The sequence below is a fragment of the Dendropsophus ebraccatus genome, chromosome 15, assembly GCF_027789765.1.
Source record: "Dendropsophus ebraccatus isolate aDenEbr1 chromosome 15, aDenEbr1.pat, whole genome shotgun sequence".
Taxonomy (NCBI): domain Eukaryota; kingdom Metazoa; phylum Chordata; class Amphibia; order Anura; family Hylidae; genus Dendropsophus; species Dendropsophus ebraccatus.
In genome coordinates, this window is record NC_091468.1 from 988,976 (window position 1) to 1,015,584 (window position 26,609).

At 54.2% G+C, this 26,609-nt stretch overlaps 3 protein-coding genes across 5 annotated transcripts in view; 1 reads left to right on the top strand and 2 right to left on the bottom strand.

Moving 5' to 3' along the window:
• Positions 1–5,579, bottom strand: part of LOC138774461 (cullin-9-like) — an 88,934-nt gene extending 83,355 nt beyond the window's left edge. For 2 of the 3 annotated variants that reach the window (XM_069955354.1, XM_069955352.1), the window contains exon 1: positions 5,431–5,579. The gene's annotated coding sequence lies outside the window, so the exon portion shown is untranslated. The other variant, XM_069955353.1, reaches the window with a different exon arrangement.
• Positions 5,580–10,099: 4,520 nt separating this feature from the next.
• MRPL2 (mitochondrial ribosomal protein L2) lies at positions 10,100–23,832 on the bottom strand. The gene is made up of 8 exons (XM_069954410.1): positions 23,736–23,832; positions 13,442–13,535; positions 13,187–13,325; positions 11,405–11,546; positions 11,152–11,267; positions 10,973–11,083; positions 10,824–10,897; positions 10,100–10,755 (listed from the first exon to the last, which is right to left on the bottom strand). Exons 2-8 carry the CDS (start codon positions 13,514–13,516, stop codon positions 10,537–10,539), a joined length of 876 nt encoding a protein of 291 aa, XP_069810511.1. The 5' UTR covers positions 13,517–13,535; positions 23,736–23,832; the 3' UTR covers positions 10,100–10,536.
• A 79-nt stretch (positions 23,833–23,911) lies between these two features.
• The window catches only part of KLC4 (kinesin light chain 4), a 57,530-nt gene continuing 54,832 nt past the window's right edge, over positions 23,912–26,609 (top strand). The window contains exon 1 of the mRNA XM_069955413.1: positions 23,912–24,006. The gene's annotated coding sequence lies outside the window, so the exon portion shown is untranslated. The remainder of the gene's footprint in view (positions 24,007–26,609) is intronic.

Consider the following 26,609-nt stretch of genomic DNA (forward strand, 5'->3'; position numbering starts at 1 on the left):
AGCACACTCTCTAGTGGCATCTATCCTCACCTGCACGGATATCTGCTGTACATAGATCTGTGTGTAGTGCACGCCCTTTAGTGGCTTGTATCCTCACCTGCACGGATATCTGCCGTACATAGATCTGTGTGTAGTGCACGCCCTCTAGTGGCTTGTATCCTCACCTGCACGGATATCTGCCGTACATAGATCTGTGTGTAGAGCACGCCCTCTAGTGGCATCTATCCTCACCTGCACGGATATCTGCCGTACATAGATCTGTGTGTAGAGCACGCCCTCTAGTGGCATCTATCCTCACCTGCACGGATATCTGCCGTACATAGATCTGTGTGTAGAGCACGCCCTCTAGTGGCATCTATCCTCACCTGCACGGATATCTGCCGTACATAGATCTGTGTGTAGAGCACGCCCTCTAGTGGCTTCTATCCTCACCTGCACGGATATCTGCCTTACATAGATCGGTGTGTAGAGCACGCCCTCTAGTGGCATCTATCCTCACCTGCACGGATATCTGCCGTACATAGATCTGTGTGTAGTGCACGCCCTCTAGTGGCATCTATCCTTCCCTGCACGGATATCTGCCGTACATAGATCTGTGTGTAGTGCACGCCCTCTAGTGGCATCTATCTTCACCTGCACGGATATCTGCCGTACATAGATCTGTGTGTAGAGCACGCCCTCTAGTGGCTTGTATCCTCACCTGCACGAATATCTGCGGTTCTTAGATCTGTGTGTAGAGCACGCCCTCTAGTGGCTTCTATCCTCACCTGCACGGATATCTGCACGGATATCTGCCGTACATAGATCTGTGTGTAGAGCACGCCGTCTAGTGGCATCTATCCTCACCTGCACGGATATCTGCCATACATAGATCTGTGTGTAGTGCTCGCCCTCTAGTGGCATCTATCGTCACCTGCACGGATATCTGACGTACATAGATCTGTGTGTAGAGCACGCCCTGTAGTGGCATCTATCCTCACCTGCACGGATATCTGCCGTACATAGATCTGTGTGTAGTGCACGCCCTCTAGTGGCATCTATCCTCACCTGCACGGATATCTGCCCTACATAGATCTGTGTGTAGAGCACGCCCCCTAGTGGCATCTATCCTCACCTGCACAGATATCTGCCGTACATAGATCTGTGTGTAGAGCACGCCCTCTAGTGGCTTGTATCCTCACCTGCACGGATATCTGCCGTACATAGATCTATGTGTAGAGCACGCCCTCTAGTGGCTTGTATCCTCACCTGCATGGATATCTGCCGTACATACATCTGTGTGTAGAGCACGCCCTCTAGTGGCATCTATCCTCACCTGCACGGATATCTGCCGTACATAGATCTGTGTGTAGTGCACGCCCTCTAGTGGCATCTATCCTCACCTGCATGGATATCTGCCCTACATAGATCTGTGTGTAGAGCACGCCTTCTAGTGGCATCTATTCTCACCTGCACGGATATCTGCCGTACATAGATCTGTGTGTAGAGCACGCCCTCTAGTGGCATCTATCCTCACCTGCATGGATATCTGCCCTACATAGATCTGTGTGTAGAGCACGCCCTCTAGTGGGATCTATCCTCACCTGCACGGATATCTGCCGTACATAGATCTGTGTGTAGTGCACACCCTCTAGTGGCTTGTATCCTCACCTGCACGGATATCTGCCGTACATAGATCTGTGTGTAGTGCACGCCCTGTAGTAGGATCTATCCTCACCTGCACGGATATCTGCCGTACATAGATCTGTGTGTAGAGCACGCCTTCTAGTGGCATCTATCCTCACCTGCACGGATATCTGCCGTACATAGATCTGTGTGTAGAGCACGCCCTCTAGTGGCATCTATCCTCACCTGCACGGATATCTGCCGTACATAGATCTGTGTGTAGAGCACGCCCTCTAGTGGCATCTATCCTCACCTGCACGGATATCTGCCGTACATAGATCTGTGTGTAGAGCACGCCCTCTAGTGGCATCTATCCTCACCTGCACGGATATCTGCCGTACATAGATCTGTGTGTAGTGCTCGCCCTCTAGTGGCATCTATCCTCACCTGCACGGATATCTGCTGTACATAGATCTGTGTGTAGAGCACGACATCTAGTGGCTTGTATCCTCACCTGAACGGATATCTGCCGTACATAGATCTGCGTGTAGAGCACGCCCTCTAGTGGCATCTATCCTCACCTGCACGGATATCTGCCGTACATAGATCTGTGTGTAGTGCACGCCCTCTAGTGGCATCTATCCTTCCCTGCACGGATATCTGCCGTACATAGATCTGTGTGTAGTGCACGCCCTCTAGTGGCATCTATCCTCACCTGCACGGATATCTGCCGTACATAGATCTGTGTGTAGAGCACGCCCTCTAGTGGCTTGTACCCTCACCTGCACAGATATCTGCCGTACATAGATCTGTGTGTAGTGCACGCCCTCTAGTGGCTTGTATCCTCACCTGCACGGATATCTGCCGTACATAGATCTGTGTGTAGAGCACGCCCTCTAGTGGCATCTATCCTCACCTGCACGGATATCTGCCGTACATAGATCTGTGTGTAGAGCACGCCCTCTAGTGGCATCTATCCTCACCTGCACGGATATCTGCCGTACATAGATCTGTGTGTAGAGCACGCCCTCTAGTGGCATCTATCCTCACCTGCACGGATATCTGCCGTACATAGATCTGTGTGTAGTGCACGCCCTCTAGTGGCATCTATCCTCACCTGCACGGATAACTGCCGTACATAGATCTGTGTGTAGTGCACGCCCTCTAGTGGCATCTATCCTCACCTGCACGGATATCTGCCGTACATAGATCTGTGTGTAGTGCACGCCCTCTAGTGGCATCTATCCTCACCTGCACGGATATCTGCCGTACATAGATCTGTGTGTAGTGCACGCCCTCTAGTGGCTTCTATCCTCACCTGCACGGATATCTGCCGTACATAGATCTGTGTGTAGTGCACGCCCTCTAGTGGCTTGTATCCTCACCTGCACGGATATCTGCCGTACATAGATCTGTGTGTAGTGCACGCCCTCTAGTGGCTTGTACCCTCACCTGCACAGATATCTGCCGTACATAGATCTGTGTGTAGTGCACGCCCTCTAGTGGCTTGTATCCTCACCTGCACGGATATCTGCCGTACATAGATCTGTGTGTAGAGCACGCCCTCTAGTGGCTTGTATCCTCACCTGCACGGATATCTGCCGTACATAGATCTGTGTGTAGAGCACGCCCTCTAGTGGCATCTATCCTCACCTGCACGGATATCTGCCGTACATAGATCTGTGTGTAGAGCACGCCCTCTAGTGGCATCTATCCTCACCTGCACGGATATCTGCCGTACATAGATCTGTGTGTAGTACACGCCCTCTAGTGGCATCTATCCTCACCTGCACTAATATCTGCCGTACATAGATCTGTGTGTAGAGCACGCCCTCTAGTGGCTGGTATCCTCACCTGCACGGATATCTGCCGTACTTAGATCTGTGTGTAGAGCACGCCCTCTTGTGGCTTCTATCCTCACCTGCACGGATAACTGCCGTACATAGATCTGTGTGTAGAGCACGCCCTCTAGTGGCATCTATCCTCACCTGCACGGATATCTGCTGTACATAGATCTGTGTGTAGTGCACGCCCTCTAGTGGCATCTATCCTCACCTGCACGGATATCTGCCCTACATAGATCTGTGTGTAGAGCACGCCCTCTAGTGGCATCTATCCTCACCTGCACGGATATCTGCCGTACATAGATCTGTGTGTAGTGCTCGCCCTCTAGTGGCATCTATCCTCACCTGCACGGATATCTGCTGTACATAGATCTGTGTGTAGAGCACGCCCCCTAGTGGCATCTATCCTCACCTGCACAGATATCTGCCGTACATAGATCTGTGTGTAGAGCACGCCCTCTAGTGGCATCTAACCTCACCTGCACGGATATCTGCCGTACATAGATCTGTGTGTAGAGCACGCCCTCTAGTGGCATCTATCCTCACCTGCACGGATATCTGCCGTACATAGATCTGTGTGTAGAGCACGCCCTCTAGTGGCTTCTATCCTCACCTGCACGGATATCTGCCGTACATAGATCTGTGTGTAGTGCACGCCCTCTAGTGGCTTGTATCCTCACCTGCACGGATATCTGCCCTACATAGATCTGTGTGTAGAGCAAGCCCTCTAGTGGCATCTATCCTCACCTGCACGGATATCTGCCGTACATAGATCTGTGTGTAGAGCACGCCCTCTAGTGGCATCTATCCTCACCTGCACGGATATCTGCCGTACATAGATCTGTGTGTAGTGCACGCCCTCTAGTGGCTTGTATCCTCACCTGCACGGATATCTGCCGTACATAGATCTGTGTGTAGAGCACACCCTCTAGTGGCATCTATCCTCACCTGCACGGATATCTGCCGTACATAGATCTGTGTGTAGAGCACGCCCTCTAGTGGCATCTATCCTCACCTGCACGGATATCTGCCGTACATAGATCTGTGTGTAGAGCACGCCCTCTAGTGGCATCTATCCTCACCTGCACGGATATCTGCCGTACATAGATCTGTGTGTAGAGCACGCCCTCTAGTGGCATCTATCCTCACCTGCACGGATATCTGCCGTACATAGATCTGTGTGTAGAGCACGCCCTCTAGTGGCTTGTATCCTCACCTGCACGGATATCTGCCGTACATAGATCTGTGTGTAGAGCACGCCCTCTAGTGGCTTGTATCCTCACCTGCACGGATATCTGCCGTACATAGATCTGTGTGTAGAGCACGCCCTCTAGTGGCATCTATCCTCACCTGCACGGATATCTGCCGTACATAGATCTGTGTGTAGAGCACGCCCCCTAGTGGCAGCTATCCTCACCTGCACGGATATCTGCCGTACATAGATCTGTGTGTAGAGCACGCCCTCTAGTGGCATCTATCCTCACCTGCACGGATATCTGCCGTACATAGATCTGTGTGTAGAGCACGCCTTCTAGTGGCATCTATCCTTCCCTGCACGGATATCTGCCGTACATAGATCTGTGTGTAGAGCACGCCCTCTAGTGGCATCTATCCTCACCTGCACGGATATCTGCCGTACATAGATCTGTGTGTAGAGCACGCCCTCTAGTGGCATCTATCCTTCCCTGCACGGATATCTGCCGTACATAGATCTGTGTGTAGAGCACGCCCTCTAGTGGCATCTATCCTCACCTGCACGGATATCTGCCCTACATAGATCTGTGTGTAGAGCACGCCCCCTAGTGGCAGCTATCCTCACCTGCACGGATATCTGCCGTACATAGATCTGTGTGTAGAGCACGCCCTCTAGTGGCATCTATCCTCACCTGCACGGATATCTGCCGTACATAGATCTGTGTGTAGAGCACGCCCTCTAGTGGTCTTCAGTAGTAACAGCAGCCACACACGGGAGGATACTGACCTCTGGCGGCCGCTCGCTCCACTTCTCGGTGACCGTCACTTATTCCGGGAGAGACGTGACGTCAGCACCGTGAGGGGGAGGAGGATAAAACCACACGATGTTACTTGTCCACAACCGCGCGGCTCCCGCTCCACCTCAGCTTCTTCCGCGTCAGTGGATCACATGATGCTCAGCTCCGCCCCTCTGCTAGAACGAGAAATCACGCTGGGCGAGGCAAGAACGAAGGGGCGGAGCCAGGGAAGATGACACAGGGGAGGAGCCAAATACAGATTTACGTAGTCAGTGATGTAGGAGGAGGGGTTATATAATGGAGAAGAGATAGACATATAGTAGGATCAGTTATGCATTGGGGAAGATCCAGTTATATGAGAGGAGGAGGAGGTGATCATAGTGTAGGGGGGGGGGGAGGAGGTGATCATAGTGTAGGGGGAGGAGGAGGAGGTGATCATAGTGTAGGGGGAGGAGGAGGAGGTGATCATAGTGTAGGGGGAGGAGGTGATCATAGTGTAGGGGGAGGAGGTGATCATAGTGTAGGGGGAGGTGGTGATCATAGTGTAGGGGGGGGGGGGGGAGGAGGTGATCATAGTGTAGGGGGAGGAGGAGGAGGTGATCATAGTGTAGGGGGAGGAGGAGGAGGTGATCATAGTGTAGGGGGAGGAGGAGGTGAGCATAGTGTAGGGGGAGGAGGAGGAGGTGATCATAGTGTAGGGGGAGGAGGAGGAGGAGGAGGTGATCATAGTGTAGGGGGAGGAGGAGGAGGAGGAGGTGATCATAGTGTAGGGGGAGGAGGAGGAGGAGGTGATCAGAGTGTAGGGGGAGGAGGAGGAGGAGGAGGTGATCATAGTGTAGGGGGAGGAGGAGGAGGAGGAGGTGATCATAGTGTAGGGGGAGGAGGAGGAGGTGATCATAGTGTAGGGGGAGGAGGAGGAGGAGGTGATCATAGTGTAGGGGGAGGAGGAGGAGGAGGTGATCATAGTGTAGGAGGAGGAGGAGGTGATCATAGTGTAGGAGGAGGAGGAGGTGATCATAGTGTAGGGGAAGGAGGTGATCATAGTGTAGGGGGAGGAGGAGGAGGTGATCATAGTGTAGGAGGAGGAGGTGATCATAGTGTAGGGGGAGGAGGTGATCATAGTGTAGGGGGAGGAGGAGGAGGTGATCATAGTGTAGGGGGAGGAGGTGATCATAGTGTAGGGAGGAGGAGGAGGAGGTGATCATAGTGTAGGGGGAGGAGGTGATCATAGTGTAGGGGGAGGAGGAGGTGATCATAGTGTAGGGGGAGGAGGAGGAGGTGATCATAGTGTAGGGGGGAGGAGGAGGAGGAGGTGATCATAGTGTAGGGGGGAGGAGGAGGTGAGCATAGTGTAGGGGGAGGAGGAGGAGGAGGTGATCATAGTGTAGGGGGGAGGAGGAGGAGGTGATCATAGTGTAGGAGGAGGAGGTGATCATAGTGTAGGGGGAGGAGGAGGTGATCATAGTGTAGGGGGAGGAGGAGGAGGTGATCATAGTGTAGGGGGAGGAGGTGATCATAGTGTAGGGAGGAGGAGGTGATCATAGTGTAGGGAGGAGGAGGAGGAGGTGATCATAGTGTAGGGGGAGGAGGAGGTGATCATAGTGTAGGGGGAGTAGGAGGAGGTGAGCATAGTGTAGGGGGAGGAGGTGATCATAGTGTAGGGGGAGTAGGAGGAGGTGATCATAGTGTAGGGGGAGTAGGAGGAGGTGAGCATAGTGTAGGGGGAGGAGGTGAGCATAGTGTAGGGGGAGGAGGAGGAGGTGATCATAGTGTAGGGGGAGTAGGAGGAGGTGAGCATAGTGTAGGGGGAGGAGGAGGAGGAGGTGATCATAGTGTAGGGGGAGTAGGAGGAGGTGAGCATAGTGTAGGGGGAGGAGGAGGAGGTGATCATAGTGTAGGGGGAGGAGGAGGAGGAGGTGATCATAGTGTAGGAGGAGGAGGTGATCATAGTGTAGGGGGAGGAGGAGGTGATCATAGTGTAGGGGGAGGAGGAGGAGGTGATCATAGTGTAGGGGGAGGAGGAGGTGAGCATAGTGTAGGGGGAGGAGGAGGTGATCATAGTGTAGGGAGGAGGAGGAGGTGATCATAGTGTAGGGAGGAGGAGGAGGTGATCATAGTGTAGGGGGAGGAGGAGGAGGTGATCATAGTGTAGGGGGAGGAGGAGGAGGAGGTGATCATAGTGTAGGGGGGGGAGGAGGTGATCATAGTGTAGGGGGGGAGGAGGTGATCATAGTGTAGGGGGAGGAGGAGGTGATCATAGTGTAGGGGGAGGAGGAGGTGATCATAGTGTAAGAGGAGGAGGAGGTGATCATAGTGTAGGGGGAGGAGGTGATCATAGTGTAGGGGGGAGGAGGAGGTGATCATAGTGTAGGGGGGAGGAGGAGGTGATCATAGTGTAGGGGGGGGGGAGGTGATCATAGTGTAGGGGGGGGGAGGAGGTGATCATAGTGTAGGGGGAGGAGGAGGAGGTGATCATAGTGTAGGGGGAGGAGGTGATCATAGTGTAGGGGGAGGGGGAGGAGGTGATCATAGTGTAGGGGGAGGAGGTGATCATAGTGTAGGGGGAGGAGGTGATCATAGTGTAGGAGGAGGAGGAGGAGGTGATCATAGTGTAGGGGGAGGAGGTGATCATAGTGTAGGGGGAGGAGGTGATCATAGTGTAGGGGGAGGAGGAGGAGGTGATCATAGTGTAGGGGGAGGAGGAGGTGATCATAGTGTAGGGGGAGGAGGTGATCATAGTGTAGGGGGGAGGAGGTGATCATAGTGTAGGGGGAGGAGGTGATCATAGTGTAGGGGGAGGAGGTGATCATAGTGTAGGGGGAGGAGGTGATCATAGTGTAGGGGGAGGAGGTGATCATAGTGTAGGGGGAGGAGGAGGAGGTGATCATAGTGTAGGGGGAGGAGGAGGTGATCATAGTGTAGGGGGAGGAGGTGATCATAGTGTAGGGGGAGGAGGAGGAGGTGGTCATAGTGTAGGGGGAGGAGGTGATCATAGTGTAGGGGGAGGAGGTGATCATAGTGTAGGGGGAGGAGGTGATCATAGTGTAGGGGGAGGAGGTGATCATAGTGTAGGGGGGGGGGGGGTGATCATAGTGTAGGGGGAGGAGGTGATCATAGTGTAGGGGGAGGAGGAGGTGATCATAGTGTAGGGGAGGAGGTGATCATAGTGTAGGGGGGAGGAGGTGATCATAGTGTAGGGGGAGGAGGTGATCATAGTGTAGGGGGAGGAGGTGGTCATAGTGTAGGGGGGAGGAGGTGATCATAGTGTAGGGGGAGGAGGTGATCATAGTGTAGGGGGAGGAGGTGATCATAGTGTAGGGGGAGGAGGTGATCATAGTGTAGGGGGGAGGAGGAGGTGGTCATAGTGGAGGGGGAGGAGGTGATCATAGTGTAGGGGGAGGAGGTGATCATAGTGTAGGGGGAGGAGGTGATCATAGTGTAGGGAGGAGGTGATCATAGTGTAGGGGTGAGGAGGAGGTGATCATAGTGTAGGGGGGAGGAGGAGGTGATCATAGTGTAGGTGGAGGAGGTGATCATAGTGTAGGGGGGAGGAGGAGGTGATCATAGTGTAGGGGGGAGGAGGAGGTGATCATAGTGTAGGGGGAGGAGGTGATCATAGTGTAGGGGGAGGAGGTGATCATAGTGTAGGGGGAGGAGGTGATCATAGTGTAGGGGGAGGAGGTGATCATAGTGTAGGGGGGGAGGAGGTGATCATAGTGTAGGGGGGAGGAGGAGGTGATCATAGTGTAGGGGGAGGAGGTGATCATAGTGTAGGGGGAGGAGGTGATCATAGTGTAGGGGGGAGGAGGAGGTGGTCATAGTGTAGGGGGAGGAGGTGATCATAGTGTAGGGGGAGGAGGTGATCATAGTGGAGGGGGAGGAGGTGATCATAGTGTAGGGGGGAGGAGGAGGTGATCATAGTGTAGGGGGAGGTGATCATAGTGTAGGGGGAGGAGGTGATCATAGTGTAGGGGGAGGAGGTGATCATAGTGTAGGGGGGGAGGAGGAGGTGATCATAGTGTAGGGGGGGAGGAGGAGGTGATCATAGTGTAGGGGGAGGTGATCATAGTGTAGGGGGAGGGAGGTGATCATAGTGTAGGGGGAGGAGGTGATCATAGTGTAGGGGGAGGAGGTGATCATAGTGTAGGGGGAGGAGGTGATCATAGTGTAGGGGGAGGGGGAGGAGGTGATCATAGTGTAGGGGGAGGAGGAGATCATAGTGTAGGGGGAGGAGGAGGTGATCATAGTGTAGGGGGGAGGAGGTGATCATAGTGTAGGGGGAGGAGGTGATCATAGTGTAGGGGGAGGAGGTGATCATAGTGTAGGGGGAGGAGGTGATCATAGTGTAGGGGGAGGGGGAGGAGGTGATCATAGTGTAGGGGGAGGAGGAGATCATAGTGTAGGGGGAGGAGGAGGTGATCATAGTGTAGGGGGAGGAGGTGATCATAGTGTAGGGGGAGGAGGTGATCATAGTGTAGGGGGAGGAGGTGAGCCTACCCTGGATTAGAGACAGTTGCATAGCCAATAGGGGAGGCTTGTTGTCCTCCTACAGAGCAGGGGGCGCGGGCGTTGTCCTCATGTCATACAGAAGAGCTGCACTCATGTCCTAGTCTCACAGTTCTGTTTTATATACCCGCAGTAATATAAGCAGCAGATACATAAGGGGTTCACTTAATTTATTTCATAGCCCCCCCCCCTATACACACACACAGTGGGGTGAAGGCAGCAGTATTGTCTCCCTCTGGTTCATCACTCCCCCAGTCTTGCCGCTGCAGTCCTGGCAGACCGTCCAGAGGGCGGAGTCCTAGGCAGACCGTCCAGAGGGCGGAGTCCTAGGCAGACCGTCCAGAGGGCGGAGTCCTAGGCAGACCGTCCAGAGGGCGGAGTCCTAGGCAGACCGTCCAGAGGGCGGAGTCCTAGGCAGACCGTCCAGAGGGCGGAGTCCTAGGCAGACCGTCCAGAGGGCGGAGTCCTAGGCAGACCGTCCAGAGGGCGGAGTCCTAGGCAGACCGTCCAGAGGGCGGAGTCCTAGGCAGACCGTCCAGAGGGCGGAGTCCTAGGCAGACCGTCCAGAGGGCGGAGTCCTAGGCAGACCGTCAGGGTCGGGGCGCTGGTCTGGCACTCGGTAATCTCACGTAGCTCTTCAGGGCAGGCAGTGGTTTGATCTTGCGCCCGGCCCAGCCACCCTTTCTCTTCCAGAGTCCACTGGATGGTCGGATACCCAGCCAGCGGTTGCGCCCCGCCTTGCCGATCACCCGTTTGTTATGGTCAACATTGGAGACGCGACCCACTGTGGCCACACAGGTTTCCAGCACCTGTAATGGGAGGAAGCATTAGGGTGTGGCCCCCGCAATGTGCGGGGTCAGAGGTCAGGATACTGCACCTGCACTTGTCTCTTGGAGGGCAGCTGCACAATGGCGGTTCCGTTCACTTTCCTCAGTAACACCCCACACGTACCTACAAAAGAAGAACATGTCAGTCGGAAGCCCCCTGCCCCCTTCCCCCGCGGGTGCTGTGTGGCCTTTCTCTTACCAGCAGCTCGGATGAACTCGGCACCTTTCCCGGGGGTCACCTCCAGGCAGTTCACCAGGGTGCCAACTGGCAGCGCCCCAAGCGGATGAGCATCACCCTCCTGGGCAGACACTGGAGAAGAGCAGACGGTTACGGTCATGTGTCACATTGAGGGCCCCGGGCTCCTTCACTGATCATACCTGCCATACGTCCAATGTGGCCGGAGGACGTGATCAAGTCTCCAGCCTTCATATTCTCTGTAGCAATGATCCAACGCTTCCGCTGCCCACCAGCAACCAGAGCAATGTCTGCCGACCTGAAAGACATGTACAGGGACGAGCTAATCCATGACGGACGTCAGCAGAGGAGGATGAGCTCATCCATGACGGATGTCAGCAGGGGAGGATGAGCTCATCCATGACAGACGTCATGGGGGGGGGGGGGGCTACTTACCTGCAGGGGTCATAGCGCACCTCCACCACCTTCTCCTGGAATGCAGTGTTCTCCCGCCCAGGTTCATAGCGCAGTCTCTGAAAGTCGATCATCCTGAAGAGCTGCTTGTGCCCCCCGCCAACTCCACGCACCCGGACACGACCTGTGAGACATGAGGAGAGTGAGAGACATAGGACGGAGAACAACTGGGGGAGTGACAGGAGGAGCCCACCATGGAGGAGGCAGGAGGAGAGGGGCAGGAATGGCTGGCCATGGGGGAGTGACAGGAGGAGCCCACCATGGAGGAGAGGGGCAGGAATGGCTGGCCATGGGGGAGTGACAGGAGGAGCCCACCATGGAGGAGGCAGGAGGAGAGGGGCAGGAATGGCTGGCCATGGGGGAGTGACAGGAAGAGAGGGGCAGGAATGGCTGGCCATGGAGGAGTGACGGAATGGGAGGAGCCCACCATAGAGGAGGCAGGAGGAGAAGGGCAGGAATGGCTGGCCACGGGGAGTGACAGGAGGAGAGGGGCAGGAATGGCTGGCCATGGAGGAGTGACAGGAGGAGTTCACCATAGAGGAGGCAGGAGGAGAAGGGCAGGAATGGCTGGCCACGGGGGAGTGACAGGAGGAGCCCACCATAGAGGAGGCAGGAGGAGAAGGGCAGGAATGGCTGGCCATGGGGGAGTGACAGGAGGAGCCCACCATGGAGGAGGCAGGAGGAGAGGGGCAGGAATGGCTGGCCATGGGGGAGTGACAGGAAGAGAGGGGCAGGAATGGCTGGCCATGGAGGAGTGACGGAATGGGAGGAGCCAACCATAGAGGGGGCAAGAGGAGAGGGGCAGGAATGGCTGGCCACGAGGGAGTGACAGGAGGAGTCCACCATAGAGGAGGCAGGAGGAGAGGGGCAGGAATGGCTGGCCACGAGGGAGTGACAGGAGGAGCCCACCATAGAGGAGGCAGGAGGAGAAGGGCAGGAATGGCTGGCCACGGGGAGTGACAGGAGGAGAGGGGCAGGAATGGCTGGCCATGGGGGAGTGACAGGAGGAGCCCACCATAGAGGAGGCAGGAGGAGAGGGGCAGGAATGGCTGGCCATGGGGGAGTGACAGGAGGAACCCACCATAGAGGAGACAGGAAGAGAGGGGCAGGAATGGCTGGCCATGGGGGAGTGACAGGAGGAGCCCACCATGGAGGAGGCAGGAGGAGAGGGGCAGGAATGGCTGGCCATGGGGGAGTGACAGGAGGAGCCCACCATGGAGGAGAGGGGTAGGAATGGCTGGCCATGGGGGAGTGACAGGAGGAGCCCACCATGGAGGAGGCAGGAGGAGAGGGGCAGGAATGGCTGGCCATGGGGGAGTGACAGGAGGAACCCACCATGGAGGAGGCAGGAGGAGAGGGGCAGGAATGGCTGGCCATGGGGGAGTGACAGGAGGAACCCACCATAGAGGAGACAGGAAGAGAGGGGCAGGAATGGCTGGCCATGGGGGAGTGACAGGAGGAGCCCACCATGGAGGAGAGGGGTAGGAATGGCTGGCCATGGGGGAGTGACAGGAGGAGCCCACCATGGAGGAGGCAGGAGGAGAGGGGCAGGAATGGCTGGCCATGGGGGAGTGACAGGAGGAACCCACCATGGAGGAGGCAGGAGGAGAGGGGCAGGAATGGCTGGCCATGGGGGAGTGACAGGAGGAGCCCACCATAGAGGAGGCAGGAGGAGAGGGGCAGGAATGGCTGGAGGAGAGGTGGTAGTGTGAAAGAACCAGAGGGGGGAGAGGCCGGGCAGAGTGCGGCACATAGAGCTGGTACCAGTGTGGTCCCGCCCGCCCGTCTTCCTCTTCCCTATGGGGTTGATGGTATACTTGGTAGGAGGCTTCCAGATCTCCAGGTGATTGAGGATTGCTGTGGTGAGGAGACCTCTAGAGGGCAGCACTGAGGAGGTGGCAGCCTACAGGAGAGAAGAACACAGTGATGACACAGACCCCCAGCAAGCGGCGACTACTACCCCCAGCATCCCTAGTGGATATTGCTAATAGCCCACAGCAGGGCAGGAGTGGCACTGACCTGGTGGAGGAGCGATGCCCGACTGCCGCTAACTGCTAAAGTGCAGAAGGCGCGGGACAAGCTGCAGAGCGCCATGACCCTGACCTAGAGGATGCTGGGAAGGAACAGGAAGAGGTCAGAAGGAAAGAGGGCACAACCAACCATCACCCATCCCATCATCACCAGTATCACCCACCATCATCATCATCACCAGTAGAAATAGTAAATACTTGTATTGCCTATCTGGGTATCAGTCCCCCCTGTGTTTAAAAAAATAAATCAGGACATTGAGAGATGGAAGAATCTCCAGTTATCCTTCCTGGGTTGTGATGCGTTTTGCCGCCTCCTCTCTCCACCAAGCATTGCCTCCTTATTACACTTATATGGACGTTCTCCTGAATGTGGCCGAGCATTGCCTCCTTATTACACTTATATGGACGTTCTCCTGAATGTGGCCAAGCATTGCCTTCTTATTACACCTATATGGACGTTCTCCTGAATGTGGCCAAGCATTGCCTTCTTATTACACCTATATGGACGTTCTCCTGAATGTGGCCGAGCATTGCCTCCTTATTACACTTATATGGACGTTCTCCTGAATGTGGCCGAGCATTGCCTCCTTATTACACCTATATGGACGTTCTCCTGAATGTGGCCGAGCATTGCCTTCTTATTACACCTATATGGACGTTCTCCTGAATGTGGCCAAGCATTGCCTCCTTATTACACCTATATGGACGTTCTCCCTAATGTGGCCAAGCATTGCCTCCTTATTACACCTATATGGACGTTCTCCCTAATGTGGCCAAGCATTGCCTCCTTATTACACCTATATGGACGTTCTCCTGAATGTGGCCAAGCATTGCCTCCTTATTACACTTACATGGACGTTCTCCCGAATGTGGCCAAGCATTGCCTCCTTATTACACTTATACGGACGTTCTCCTGAATGTGGCCAAGCATGGCCTCCTTATTACACTTATATGGACGTTCTCCTGAATGTGGCCAAGCATTGCCTCCTTATTACACTTATACGGACGTTCTCCTGAATGTGGCCGAGCATTGCCTTCTTATTACACCTATATGGACGTTCTCCTGAATGTGGCCGAGCATTGCCTCCTTATTACACCTATATGGACGTTCTCCCTAATGTGGCCAAGCATTGCCTCCTTATTACACCTATATGGACGTTCTCCTGAATGTGGCCAAGCATTGCCTCCTTATTACACTTACATGGACGTTCTCCCGAATGTGGCCAAGCATTGCCTCCTTATTACACTTATACGGACGTTCTCCTGAATGTGGCCAAGCATGGCCTCCTTATTACACTTATATGGACGTTCTCCTGAATGTGGCCAAGCATGGCCTCCTTATTACACTTATATGGACGTTCTCCTGAATGTGGCCAAGCATTGCCTTCTTATTACACCTATATGGACGTTCTCCTGAATGTGGCCAAGCATTGCCTTCTTATTACACTTATACGGACGTTCTCCTGAATGTGGCCAAGCATTGCCTTCTTATTACACTTATACGGACGTTCTCCTGAATGTGGCCGAGCATTGCCTCCTTATTACACTTATATGGACGTTCTCCTGAATGTGGCCAAGCATGGCCTCCTTATTACACTTATATGGACGTTCTCCTGAATGTGGCCAAGCATTGCCTTCTTATTACACCTATATGGACGTTCTCCTGAATGTGGCCAGGCATGGCCTCCTTATTACACTTATATGGACGTTCTCCTGAATGTGGCCAAGCATTGCCTTCTTATTACACCTATATGGACGTTCTCCTGAATGTGGCCAAGCATTGCCTTCTTATTACACTTATACGGACGTTCTCCTGAATGTGGCCAAGCATGGCCTCCTTATTACACTTATATGGACGTTCTCTTTAATCTGACCCAGGGATAGAACGGTGCAGTCACAGGGAAGCCAGTGCTGCGGTCCGTTTTTTGAGCCGGTTCCCGCGCCGTTCTATCCTCGGGTCCTGGGCCGGAGCTGAAGCACAGCAGGTGGGCCGGCCGCCCCCAGTGGGAGGAATCCCCCGCCCCTGTATGACGCGGCTCCTTTATTTCTAATGAAGGTGCGTCATAGTGGGGACCGGCCCGGGAGACGTGGATGGGATCCGGGCCGCGGTTCTAAAGACGGACGGCGGCAGCGGCTTCTTGGTGACTGCGCCGTTCTATCCCTGGGTCAGATTAAAGAGGGTACAATAGCGGCCTGGAAGGCGATAAGGAAGCTATACTCGCCCCCTATCTAGGTATCCAAGTGCTGGGAGATCCAGAGAAATCTACTGGGGAAATGATTCCATGGGAAACAGTCAGCATTGGGATCTCCCTCCATCACAGCTTCTCCTAGATTATCAGATTAGAAGATACTGTAACCCTCTAGTGAAAGACTTGGCCTCAGTAGAAAAGAACAACAATATGAATGTGTTGGTGGCTCCTTCTTCTCGCTATGATAAACTATCCAACATCTAGAAACATCTATCAGCCTCTCTAAGAGAAATAGTGTTATCTATCACTTCTCATAAATGGTTTAACCGCTGGAGCACCCAGAAACCCTCACCCTCTCTACCCAAGACCCTCACCCTCTCTACCCAATACCCTCTCTACCCAAGACCCTCACCCTCTCTACCCAAGACCCTCACCCTCTCTACCCAAGACCCTCACCCTCTCTACCCAAGACCCTCACCCTCTCTACCCAAGACCCTCACCCTCTCTACCCAAGACCCTCACCCTCTCTACCCAAGACCCTCACCCTCTCTACCCAATACCCTCTCTACCCAATACCCTCGCTACCCAATACCCTCTCTACCCAATACCCTCACCCTCTCTACCCAATACCCTCACCCTCTCTACCCAATACCCTCTCTACCCAATACCCTCACCACCCAATACCCTCACCACCCAATACCCTCACCACCCAATACCCTCTCTACCCAATACCCTCACCCCCTCTACCCAATACCCTCACCCCCTCTACCCAATACCCTCACCCCCCCTACCCAATACCCTCACCCTCTCTACCCAATACCCTCTCTACCCAATACCCTCTCTACCCAATACCCTCTCTACCCAATACCCTCTCTACCCAATACCCTCTCTACCCAATACCCTCTCTACCCAATACCCTCACCCTCTCTACCCAATACCCTCACCCCCCCTACCCAATACCCTCACCCCCCCTACCCAATACCCTCACCCTCTCTACCCAATACCCTCACCCTCTCTACCCAATACCCTCACCCTCTCTACCCAATACCCTCACCCTCTCTACCCAATACCCTCACCCTCTCTACCTAATACCTTACTTCAATAATACCCTCACCCTCTCTACCCAATACCCTCACCTTCTCTACATAATACCTTCTCTACATAATACCCTCACCTCAGTCTCTAACACAAAGCCACATAGGCCTTTACCATCCCTTATACTAATCCTCCTCCGAACCCTCTGCGCTCCTGCCCCAGATGTGGTGTACCCGATGCTGATTTATATCACTGCATATGGCCGTGTTCACTTATCCAGACCATCTGGGCCGAGCTTCTATCCTGGATCAGGACCATTAGGGAACAGGATATCATTAGATCCTCTACAATGTCTGTTCCATTATATTCCTCTTTCCTCTGAATATCCTTCTAGTGGTGTCTTGGCTGTGCCCGCTCCTCACCCCTCTCCTTGGCTGTGCCCGCTCCTCACCCCCCTCCTTGGCTGTGCCCGCTCCTCACCCCTCTCCTTGGCTGTGCCCGCTCCTCACCCCCCTCCTTGGCTGTGCCCGCTCCTCACCCCCCTCCTTGGCTGTGCCCGCTCCTCACCCCCCTCCTTGGCTGTGCCCGCTCCTCACCCCCCTCCTTGGCTGTGCCCGCTCCTCACCCCCCTCCTTGGCTGTGCCCGCTCCTCACCCCCCTCCTTGGCTGTGCCCGCTCCTCACCCCCCTCCTTGGCTGTGCCCGCTCCTCACCCCCCTCCTTGGCTGTGCCCGCTCCTCACCCCCCTCCTTGGCTGTGCCCGCTCCTCACCCCCCTCCTTGGCTGTGCCCGCTCCTCACCCCCCTCCTTGGCTGTGCCCGCTCCTCACCCCTCTCCTTGGCTGTGCCCGCTCCTCATCCCCCTCCTTGGCTGTGCCCGCTCCTCACCCCTCTCCTTGGCTGGAGGAGGACCCAGCACCACCACCACCAATATCCGCAGTTATGGCACAGATGAAGCTACTGATGACGTCTGACGTTCCGCGCTTTATCGGGCACAGGCGATGTGATAATTCTTCTCACCTTGGAGACCTTTTCTTTCTTTGTCTATGACTAAACGACATTTGTTGATGATAAAATTCATACACTGAGCAGCGGCTCTGGCCGTCTCTTATATACCGCACCTCACTGAGCAGCGGCTCTGGCTGTCTCTTATATACCGCACCTCACTGAGCAGCGGCTCTGGCCGTCTCTTATATACCGCACCTCACTGACCAGCGGCTCTGGCTGTCTCTTATATACCGCACCTCACTGAGCAGCGGCTCTGGCTGTCTCTTATATACCGCACCTCACTGAGCAGCGGCTCTGGCCGTCTCTTATATACCGCACCTCACTGAGCAGCGGCTCTGGCCGTCTCTTATATACCGCACCTCACTGAGCAGCGGCTCTGGCCGTCTCTTATATACCGCACCTCACTGAGCAGCGGCTCTGGCCGTCTCTTATATACCGCACCTCACTGAGCAGCATACGGATACATATATGTGCTTGATATCAGTGTACAGGCTCTCATCCTGCTCATTTCTCTGATTTATCTGGATACTCTGCATTATTTTACTCTATTTATTAATACTTTGTAGTATTTTATGAATATAAATTGTGTGTGTGGGGGGGGGAATCATCACCAGCATCTCCCATATCCCAGCATCCCCAATATCTCCCATCTTCCCCAATATCTCCCAGCATCCCCCATATCCCCCATTACCAGGTGTGTATTCGCAACCCAGGAGGGGCGGAGTTATATGTATCTAAACCAGCAAGTTTGTGTACCAGTAAGGGGACGCCATACGCGCGGCTGGCACCATACGCGCAGTTTGTACCCTTGTGTTTTGTTTATGCTTAGTGGCACTTGAATATCTTTTTGATCCCCTGATGATTCCCCTTACGGGAGATGAAATGCATTGGGACGCAGCCACGTATATCAGTAGGGTTTAACTAGGGACCCTAGGAGTGAGAGTGGTGGAGTCGCCCTTCTTAGGGCGGGAGCTCTGTCTGGAGGGACAGATCTAATAGGGTGTAATAGGACAGTGTCAGGGGCCGGCTGTCCTATCTCCCATTTGTGTATGCACCCCAGTATGTGTCTTCTTTCCTCATTCGCTGATCGGGAAAGTCCAGCCGCCCACGTGGAATCCATTCGGGATTAAAGATCACTACGGCAATCTGAATGATCCACGGCCACTCCAGTTCTTCCGACTCAACAGACACCATTGAGCGGTAAGATACCACTTCCTAGTTTTGTTTACCTGTATTAATGTCTGGTTTTCAGGTTTTTTTTGGTCACTAATTTTAATTAAGATTATTAAAAGTTACATTTTAGATCTTATTCCTTTTCACACCTTTTCTCAGTGAAGTTTGCCAATATTGTGTTAGTGGTTATTGTGGCATTATTTTGGAGTTTTAGTCTCCCCATATCTCCCCATATCCACCAGCATCCCCCATATCTCCCCATATCCACCAGCATCCCCCATATCTCCCAGCATCCCCCATATCTCCCCATATCTCCCCATCTCTCCCAGCATCCCCCATCTCTCCCAGCATCCCCCATCTCTCCCAGCATCCCCCATATCTCCCCATATCTCCCAGCATCCCCCATCTCTCCCAGCATCCCCCATCTCTCCCAGCATCCCCCATATCTCCCCATATCTCCCAGCATCCCCCATCTCTCCCAGCATCCCCCATATCTCCCAGCATCCCCCATCTCTCCCATATCCCCCATCTCTCCCATATCTCCCCATCTCTCCCAGCATCCCCCATATCTCCCATATCCCCCATCTCTCCCAGCATCCCCCATCTCTCCCATATCCCCCATCTCTCCCAGCATCCCCCATCTCTCCCAGCATCCCCCATCTCTCCCAGCATCCCCCATCTCTCCCAGCATCCCCCATCTCTCCCAGCATCCCCCATATCTCCCAGCATCCCCCATCTCTCCCATATCCCCCATCTCTCCCATATCTCCCCATATCTCCCATATCCCCCATCTCTCCCAGCATCCCCCATCTCTCCCATATCCCCCATATCTCCCAGCATCCCCCATCTCTCCCAGCATCCCCCATATCTCCCAGCATCCCCCATCTCTCCCATATCCCCCATCTCTCCCATATCTCCCCATATCTCCCATATCCCCCATCTCTCCCAGCATCCCCCATCTCTCCCATATCCCCCATCTCTCCCAGCATCCCCCATCTCTCCCAGCATCCCCCATCTCTCCCAGCATCCCCCATCTCTCCCAGCATCCCCCATATCTCCCAGCATCCCCCATCTCTCCCAGCATCCCCCATCTCTCCCAGCATCCCCCATATCTCCCAGCATCCCCCATCTCTCCCAGCATCCCCCATCTCCCCCCATATCTCCCAGCATCCCCCATCTCTCCCAGCATCCCCCATCTCTCCCAGCATCCCCCATCTCTCCCAGCATCCCCCATATCTCCCAGCATCCCCCCATATCTCCCAGCATCCCCCATATCTCCCAGCATCCCCCATCTCCCCCATCTCTCCCATATCTCCCAGCATCCCCCATATCCCCCAGCATCCCCCATATCTCCCATCTCCCCCATATCTCCCAGCATCCCCCATCTCTCCCAGCATCCCCCATCTCTCCCAGCATCCCCCATATCTCCCAGCATCCCCCATCTCTCCCAGCATCCCCCATCTCTCCCAGCATCCCCCATCTCTCCCAGCATCCCCCATCTCTCCCAGCATCCCCCATATCCCCCATCTCTCCCAGCATCCCCCATCTCTCCCAGCATCCCCCATCTCTCCCAGCATCCCCCATCTCTCCCAGCATCCCCCATATCCCCCATCTCTCCCAGCATCCCCCATCTCTCCCAGCATCCCCCATCTCTCCCAGCATCCCCCATATCTCCCCATCTCTCCCAGCATCCCCCATATCTCCCAGCATCCCCCATCTCTCCCAGCATCCCCCATCTCTCCCAGCATCCCCCATCTCTCCCAGCATCCCCCATCTCTCCCAGCATCCCCCATCTCTCCCAGCATCCCCCATATCTCCCATATCTCCCAGCATCCCCCATCTCTCCCAGCATCCCCCATCTCTCCCAGCATCCCCCATCTCTCCCAGCATCCCCCATATCCCCCATCTCTCCCAGCATCCCCCATCTCTCCCAGCATCCCCCATCTCTCCCAGCATCCCCCATCTCTCCCATATCCCCCATCTCTCCCAGCATCCCCCATCTCTCCCAGCATCCCCCATCTCTCCCAGCATCCCCCATCTCTCCTCATATCTCCCAGCATCCCCCATCTCTCCCAGCATACCCCATCTCTCCTCATATCTCCCAGCATCCCCCATCTCTCCCAGCATACCCCATCTCTCCCAGCATCCCCCATCATCCCCCATCTCTCCTCATATCTCCCAGCATCCCCCATCTCTCCCAGCATCCCCCATCTCTCCCAGCATCCCCCATCTCTCCTCATATCTCCCAGCATCCCCCATATCCCCCAGCATCCCCCATATCTCCCAGCATCCCCCATCTCTCCCAGCATCCCCCATCTCTCCCAGCATCCCCCATCTCTCCCAGCATCCCCCATCTCTCCCAGCATCCCCCATCTCTCCCAGCATCCCCCATATCTCCCAGCATCCCCCATATCCCCCAGCATCCCCCATCTCTCCCAGCATCCCCCATCTCTCCTCATATCTCCCAGCATCCCCCATCTCTCCCATATCTCCCATCATCCCCCATCTCTCCCAGCATCCCCCATATCTCCTAGCATCCCCCATATCTCCCAGCATCCCCCATATCTCCCAGCATCCCCCATATCCCCCAGCATCCCCCATATCTCCCAGCATCCCCCATATCCCCCAGCATCCCCCATCTCTCCCAGCATCCCCCATATCCCCCAGCATCCCCCATATCTCCTCATATCTCCCAGCATCCCCCATCATCCCCCATCTCTCCTCATATCTCCCAGCATCCCCCATCTCTCCCAGCCTCCCCCATCTCTCCCAGCATCCCCCATCTCTCCTCATATCTCCCAGCATCCCCCATATCCCCCAGCATCCCCCATATCTCCCAGCATCCCCCATCTCTCCCAGCATCCCCCATCTCTCCCAGCATCCCCCATCTCTCCCAGCATCCCCCATCTCTCCCAGCATCCCCCATCTCTCCCAGCATCCCCCATCTCCCCAGCATCCCCCATAATCTCCAGCATTCCCCATCTCTCCCAGCATCCCCCATCTCTCCCAGCATCCCCCATCTCTCCCAGCATCCCCCATCTCTCCCAGCATCCCCCATCTCTCCCAGCATCCCCCATCTCTCCCAGCATCCCCCATATCTCCCAGCATCCCCCATCTCTCCCCATCCCCATCTCCCCCAGCATCCCCCATATCTCCCAGCATCCCCCATCTCTTCCCAGCATCCCCCATCTCTCCAGCATCCCCCATATCTCCCAGCACCCCCATCTCCCCCAGCATCCCCCATATCTCCAGCATCCCCCATCTCTCCCAGCATCCCCCATCTCTCCCAGCATCCCCCATCTCTCCTCATATCTCCCAGCATCCCCCATCTCTCCTCATATCTCCCAGCATCCCCCATCTCTCCCAGCATCCCCCATCTCTCCCAGCATCCCCCATCTCTCCCAGCATCCCCCATCTCTTCCCCAGCATCCCCCCATTATCCTCCCAGCATCCCCCATCTCTCCCCAGCCTCCCCATCTCTCCAAGCATCCCCCATCTCTCCTCATATCTCCCAGCATCCCCCATCTCTCCTCATATCTCCCAGCATCCCCATATCTCCAGCATACCCCATATCCCCCATATCTCCAGCATCCCCCATATCTCCCAGCATCCCCCATCTCTCCCAGCATCCCCCATCTCTCCCAGCATCCCCCATCTCTCCTCATATCTCCCAGCATCCCCCATCTCTCCTCATATCTCCCAGCATCCCCCATCTCTCCCAGCATACCCCATATCCCCCATATCCCCCATATCTCCCAGCATCCCCCATATCCCCCATATCCCCCAGCATCCCCCATATCTCCCAGCATCCCCCATATCTCCCAGCATCCCCCATATCCCCCATATCCCCCAGCATCCCCCATATCTCCCAGCATCCCCCATATCTCCCAGCATCCCCATATCCCCCATATCCCCCAGCATCCCCCATATCTCCCAGCATCCCCCATATCTCCCAGCATCCCCCATATCCCCCATATCCCCCATATCTCCCAGCATCCCCCATATCTCCCAGCATCCCCCATATCTCCCAGCATCCCCCATATCCCCCAGCATCCCCCATATCCCCCAGCATCCCCCATATCTCCCAGCATCCCCCATATCTCCCAGCATCCCCCATCTCTCCCAGCATCCCCCCATATCTCCCAGCATCCCCCATATCTCCAGCATCCCCCATCTCTCCCAGCATCCCCCATATCCCCCAGCATCCCCCATATCTCCCAGCATCCCCCATATCTCCCAGCATCCCCCATATCTCCCAGCATCCCCCATATCTCCCAGCATCCCCCATATCCCCCAGCATCCCCCATATCTCCCAGCATCCCCCATATCTCCCAGCATCCCCCATATCTCCCAGCATCCCCCATATCCCCCAGCATCCCCCATATCTCCCAGCATCCCCCATCTCTCCCATCTCTCCCAGCATCCCCCATATCCCCCAGCATCCCCCATCTCTCCCAGCATCCCCCATCTCTCCCAGCATCCCCCATATCTCCCAGCATCCCCCATATCTCCCAGCATCCCCCATATCCCCCATATCTCCCAGCATCCCCCATATCTCCCAGCATCCCCCATATCCCCCATCTCTCCCAGCATCCCCCATATCTCCCAGCATCCCCCATATCTCCCAGCATCCCCCATATCTCCCAGCATCCCCCATATCCCCCAGCATCCCCCATATCCCCCAGCATCCCCCATCTCCCCCATCTCCCCCATATCCCCCAGCATCCCCCATATCCCCCAGCATCCCCCATCTCCCCCATCTCCCCCATATCTCCCAGCATCCCCCATATCCCCCATATCCCGGTAATGTACACACCGGGGTCCTCCTCCCCCTAGTGGTGAGGCACTGACCCCCACAGCTCTGCACTGTAGGATATTACCTGTCCTGTGCAGGTCACGCCGGCAGGAAGCGCACAGTGATGACGTCACACCAGGCTGTCACTAGAGGTAATGCTGCGCCCTCCGCTGGTCATATGTATATATAGCCGACAGAGGGAAACCTCACCGACACAAATATGGCGGCCGCATTCCGTACGTCAGCCAGTGGGAGGAGCAATGGATGTTACGTATTGTTCACAACAATCCAGAGCGGAGGATTGTGGGAAAAGAGGACGACGCCTGAGAGACGAGGAAGGGGAGCGCGAGGAGCCGGTGAGTGGCTGTTCTATATATGTATATACCACTCTACCTGTATATACACCGCGGTCCCTATATATACCTCATATATATATATCTCACTGTCCCTGTATATACTGCTATATATATCGCTTTCCCTATATACTGCTCTTCCTGTATATACACCACTATATATACTGCTGTCCCTATATATACCTCTATATATACTGCTCTTCCTGTAAATACACCACTATATATACAGCTGTCCCTGTATATACCTCTATATATACTGCTCTACCTGTATATACACCACTATATATACTGCTGTCCCTGTATATACCTCTATATATACTGCTCTTCCTGTATATACCTCTATATATACTCCTGTTCCTATATATACCGCTCTACCTGTATATACACCTCTATATATACCGCTTTCCCTATGTGTATGTGTGTATGTATATATATATAATATATCTCTACCGGTGTATACATATATATATATATATATATATATATATATATATATATATCTATATCTCTCTACCGGTGTGTATATATATATATATATATATATATATATATATATATATATATATATATATATATATATATATATATATATATATATACATATACACATACCGCTCTACCTATATACACCTCCATATATACAACTCTACCTATATACAGTATATACTGATCCTGACTGAGGCTTCTTAACTTGGAAAAGATTTCTAGAGCAGAAAGGTCGCTACTAGTGATGAGCGAGTACTAAAATGCTTGGGTGCTTGTTACTCAAGACAAATATTTCCCGATACTCGAGTGCTCGTTTCTAGTAATGAACCTCATTGAAGTCAATGGGAGACTCAAGCATTTTTGCAGGGGACTCGGGTTCGGTAGAGAGAAGGTCGTGTGAAAACCTGTCATCCTCAGAAATTGATGGAAACACAACAGAAATGGACAGGAAACAGCAGGGGCAGCATGTATGGATGCCTCTGAGGCTGCCTAATGGCACCATTATGCCTAATTCTGTGCAACAGCCTGGTTAAAACAGAGGTAGGCATATGGACCACCCAAAAACTCAGCCTGACACAGCATGGCAGTGAGAACACAGTGAACCATTAAAACAGAGGTAGCTTATCATGAACCACCCAAAAATTCAGACTGACACAGCATAGCGGTGAGGACAGAGTGACCAAGGTAGAAGCGGTAGCCAGTCAGCCTTCCAAAAATTATACCAGACCTAGCATGGCATTGAGCACACAGAGAACCATTAAAAGTGAGTGAGGAAGCAAGTGAGCCTCCCCAAAAATTGGAGTGAGGCCAGGGGCTGGGATTTATTGTGGACAGGAACCTGGGTGCTTACAGCTAACTGGCTAGGCCAGCTGTCGGTCACCATCAAGGGTACACCTGATGCCTCTCGACCGGGGGGGGGGGGGGGTGAGGCCCCGGCCATGGGTAGACAAAAAAATAAATAAATAAAACAGCTGGCTGGTTGGCGAGGGCACGATCGGCGGGCCCCCGGCAACCAGTCCCGCTCCTCCGCAGACGTAGTGTGACGTCAGAGCATGGTAGTGAGGACACAGAGAACAATACAGTCTGCTTAACAGGCCACGGAATTAGAACGAATACACTTTCAATCCTTTAAAGAGTCGGCAAGTGGGGTAGCCTGTGTATTAAAAAACCTGGTCAATCCTGCCTTCAAAACAGCTAAAACATCCAAGGAAGGTAGAAGGTGCTGTTCAGCAGTTTGAGCACCACCTGTTGGCGCTTACCCACGGCGGTGCTGCTGCGCCTAAAACTAAAATAGCCGGATTATGGCTAGATTTAGCCTCACACCCTCATGCCTATCCCGCACAACTGCATCTCTTTGGAGGTAGGGACGAAGAATAACAATACAGTCTTCTTAAGAGGCCCCGAGCTAAAAAATGAAAGGACGGCAGAGAACACCCGCAAGTTGACATCCACAGATCATATGGTACGAAATGGACAACACAAGGAGGCTAAATTAGAATCCACCATTATCACTGTCTGTTCCTTTGAACAGTGGCGTGTATCTTGGAGATACAATAGATGACCAGACAGCCCTGCAAAATTGCACTTGAATTGAAGTTGATTTGATTTTAAAATTTTAATTGAAGCTTAGAAAAAAAAAATCATAAAATGGCCATTACCGTCCTTTAGATGAGGCAGGTGTGGAACCTCCCAAAAATTAGGCCTGACACAGTAGAGTAAGAGTAAAAATAAAATAAAACAGCTGGCTGGTTGGCAGGGGCGCGATCGGTGGGCCCCAGGCAACCAGTCCCGCTTCTTCGCAGACGTAGTGTGACGTCAGAGCATGGAAGTGAGGACACAGAGAACCATTAAAAGTGAGGTAGCAAGTGAGCCTCCCAAAAATTAGGCCTGACACAGCACGGCGGTGAGGACACAGAGTTTCATTAAAGCAGAGTTGGCATTTGAACCAACCCAAAATTTAGCCTGACAGCATGGCGGTGAGAACACATGGAACCATTCAAACACTGGTAGCATATGGACCACCCAAAAACTTAGCCTGACACCACAGACCCAGACCAAGATGGACAATACAATTATGGCTAGATTCAGCCTCACACCCACATGCAGTTGTGCGTGAGAGG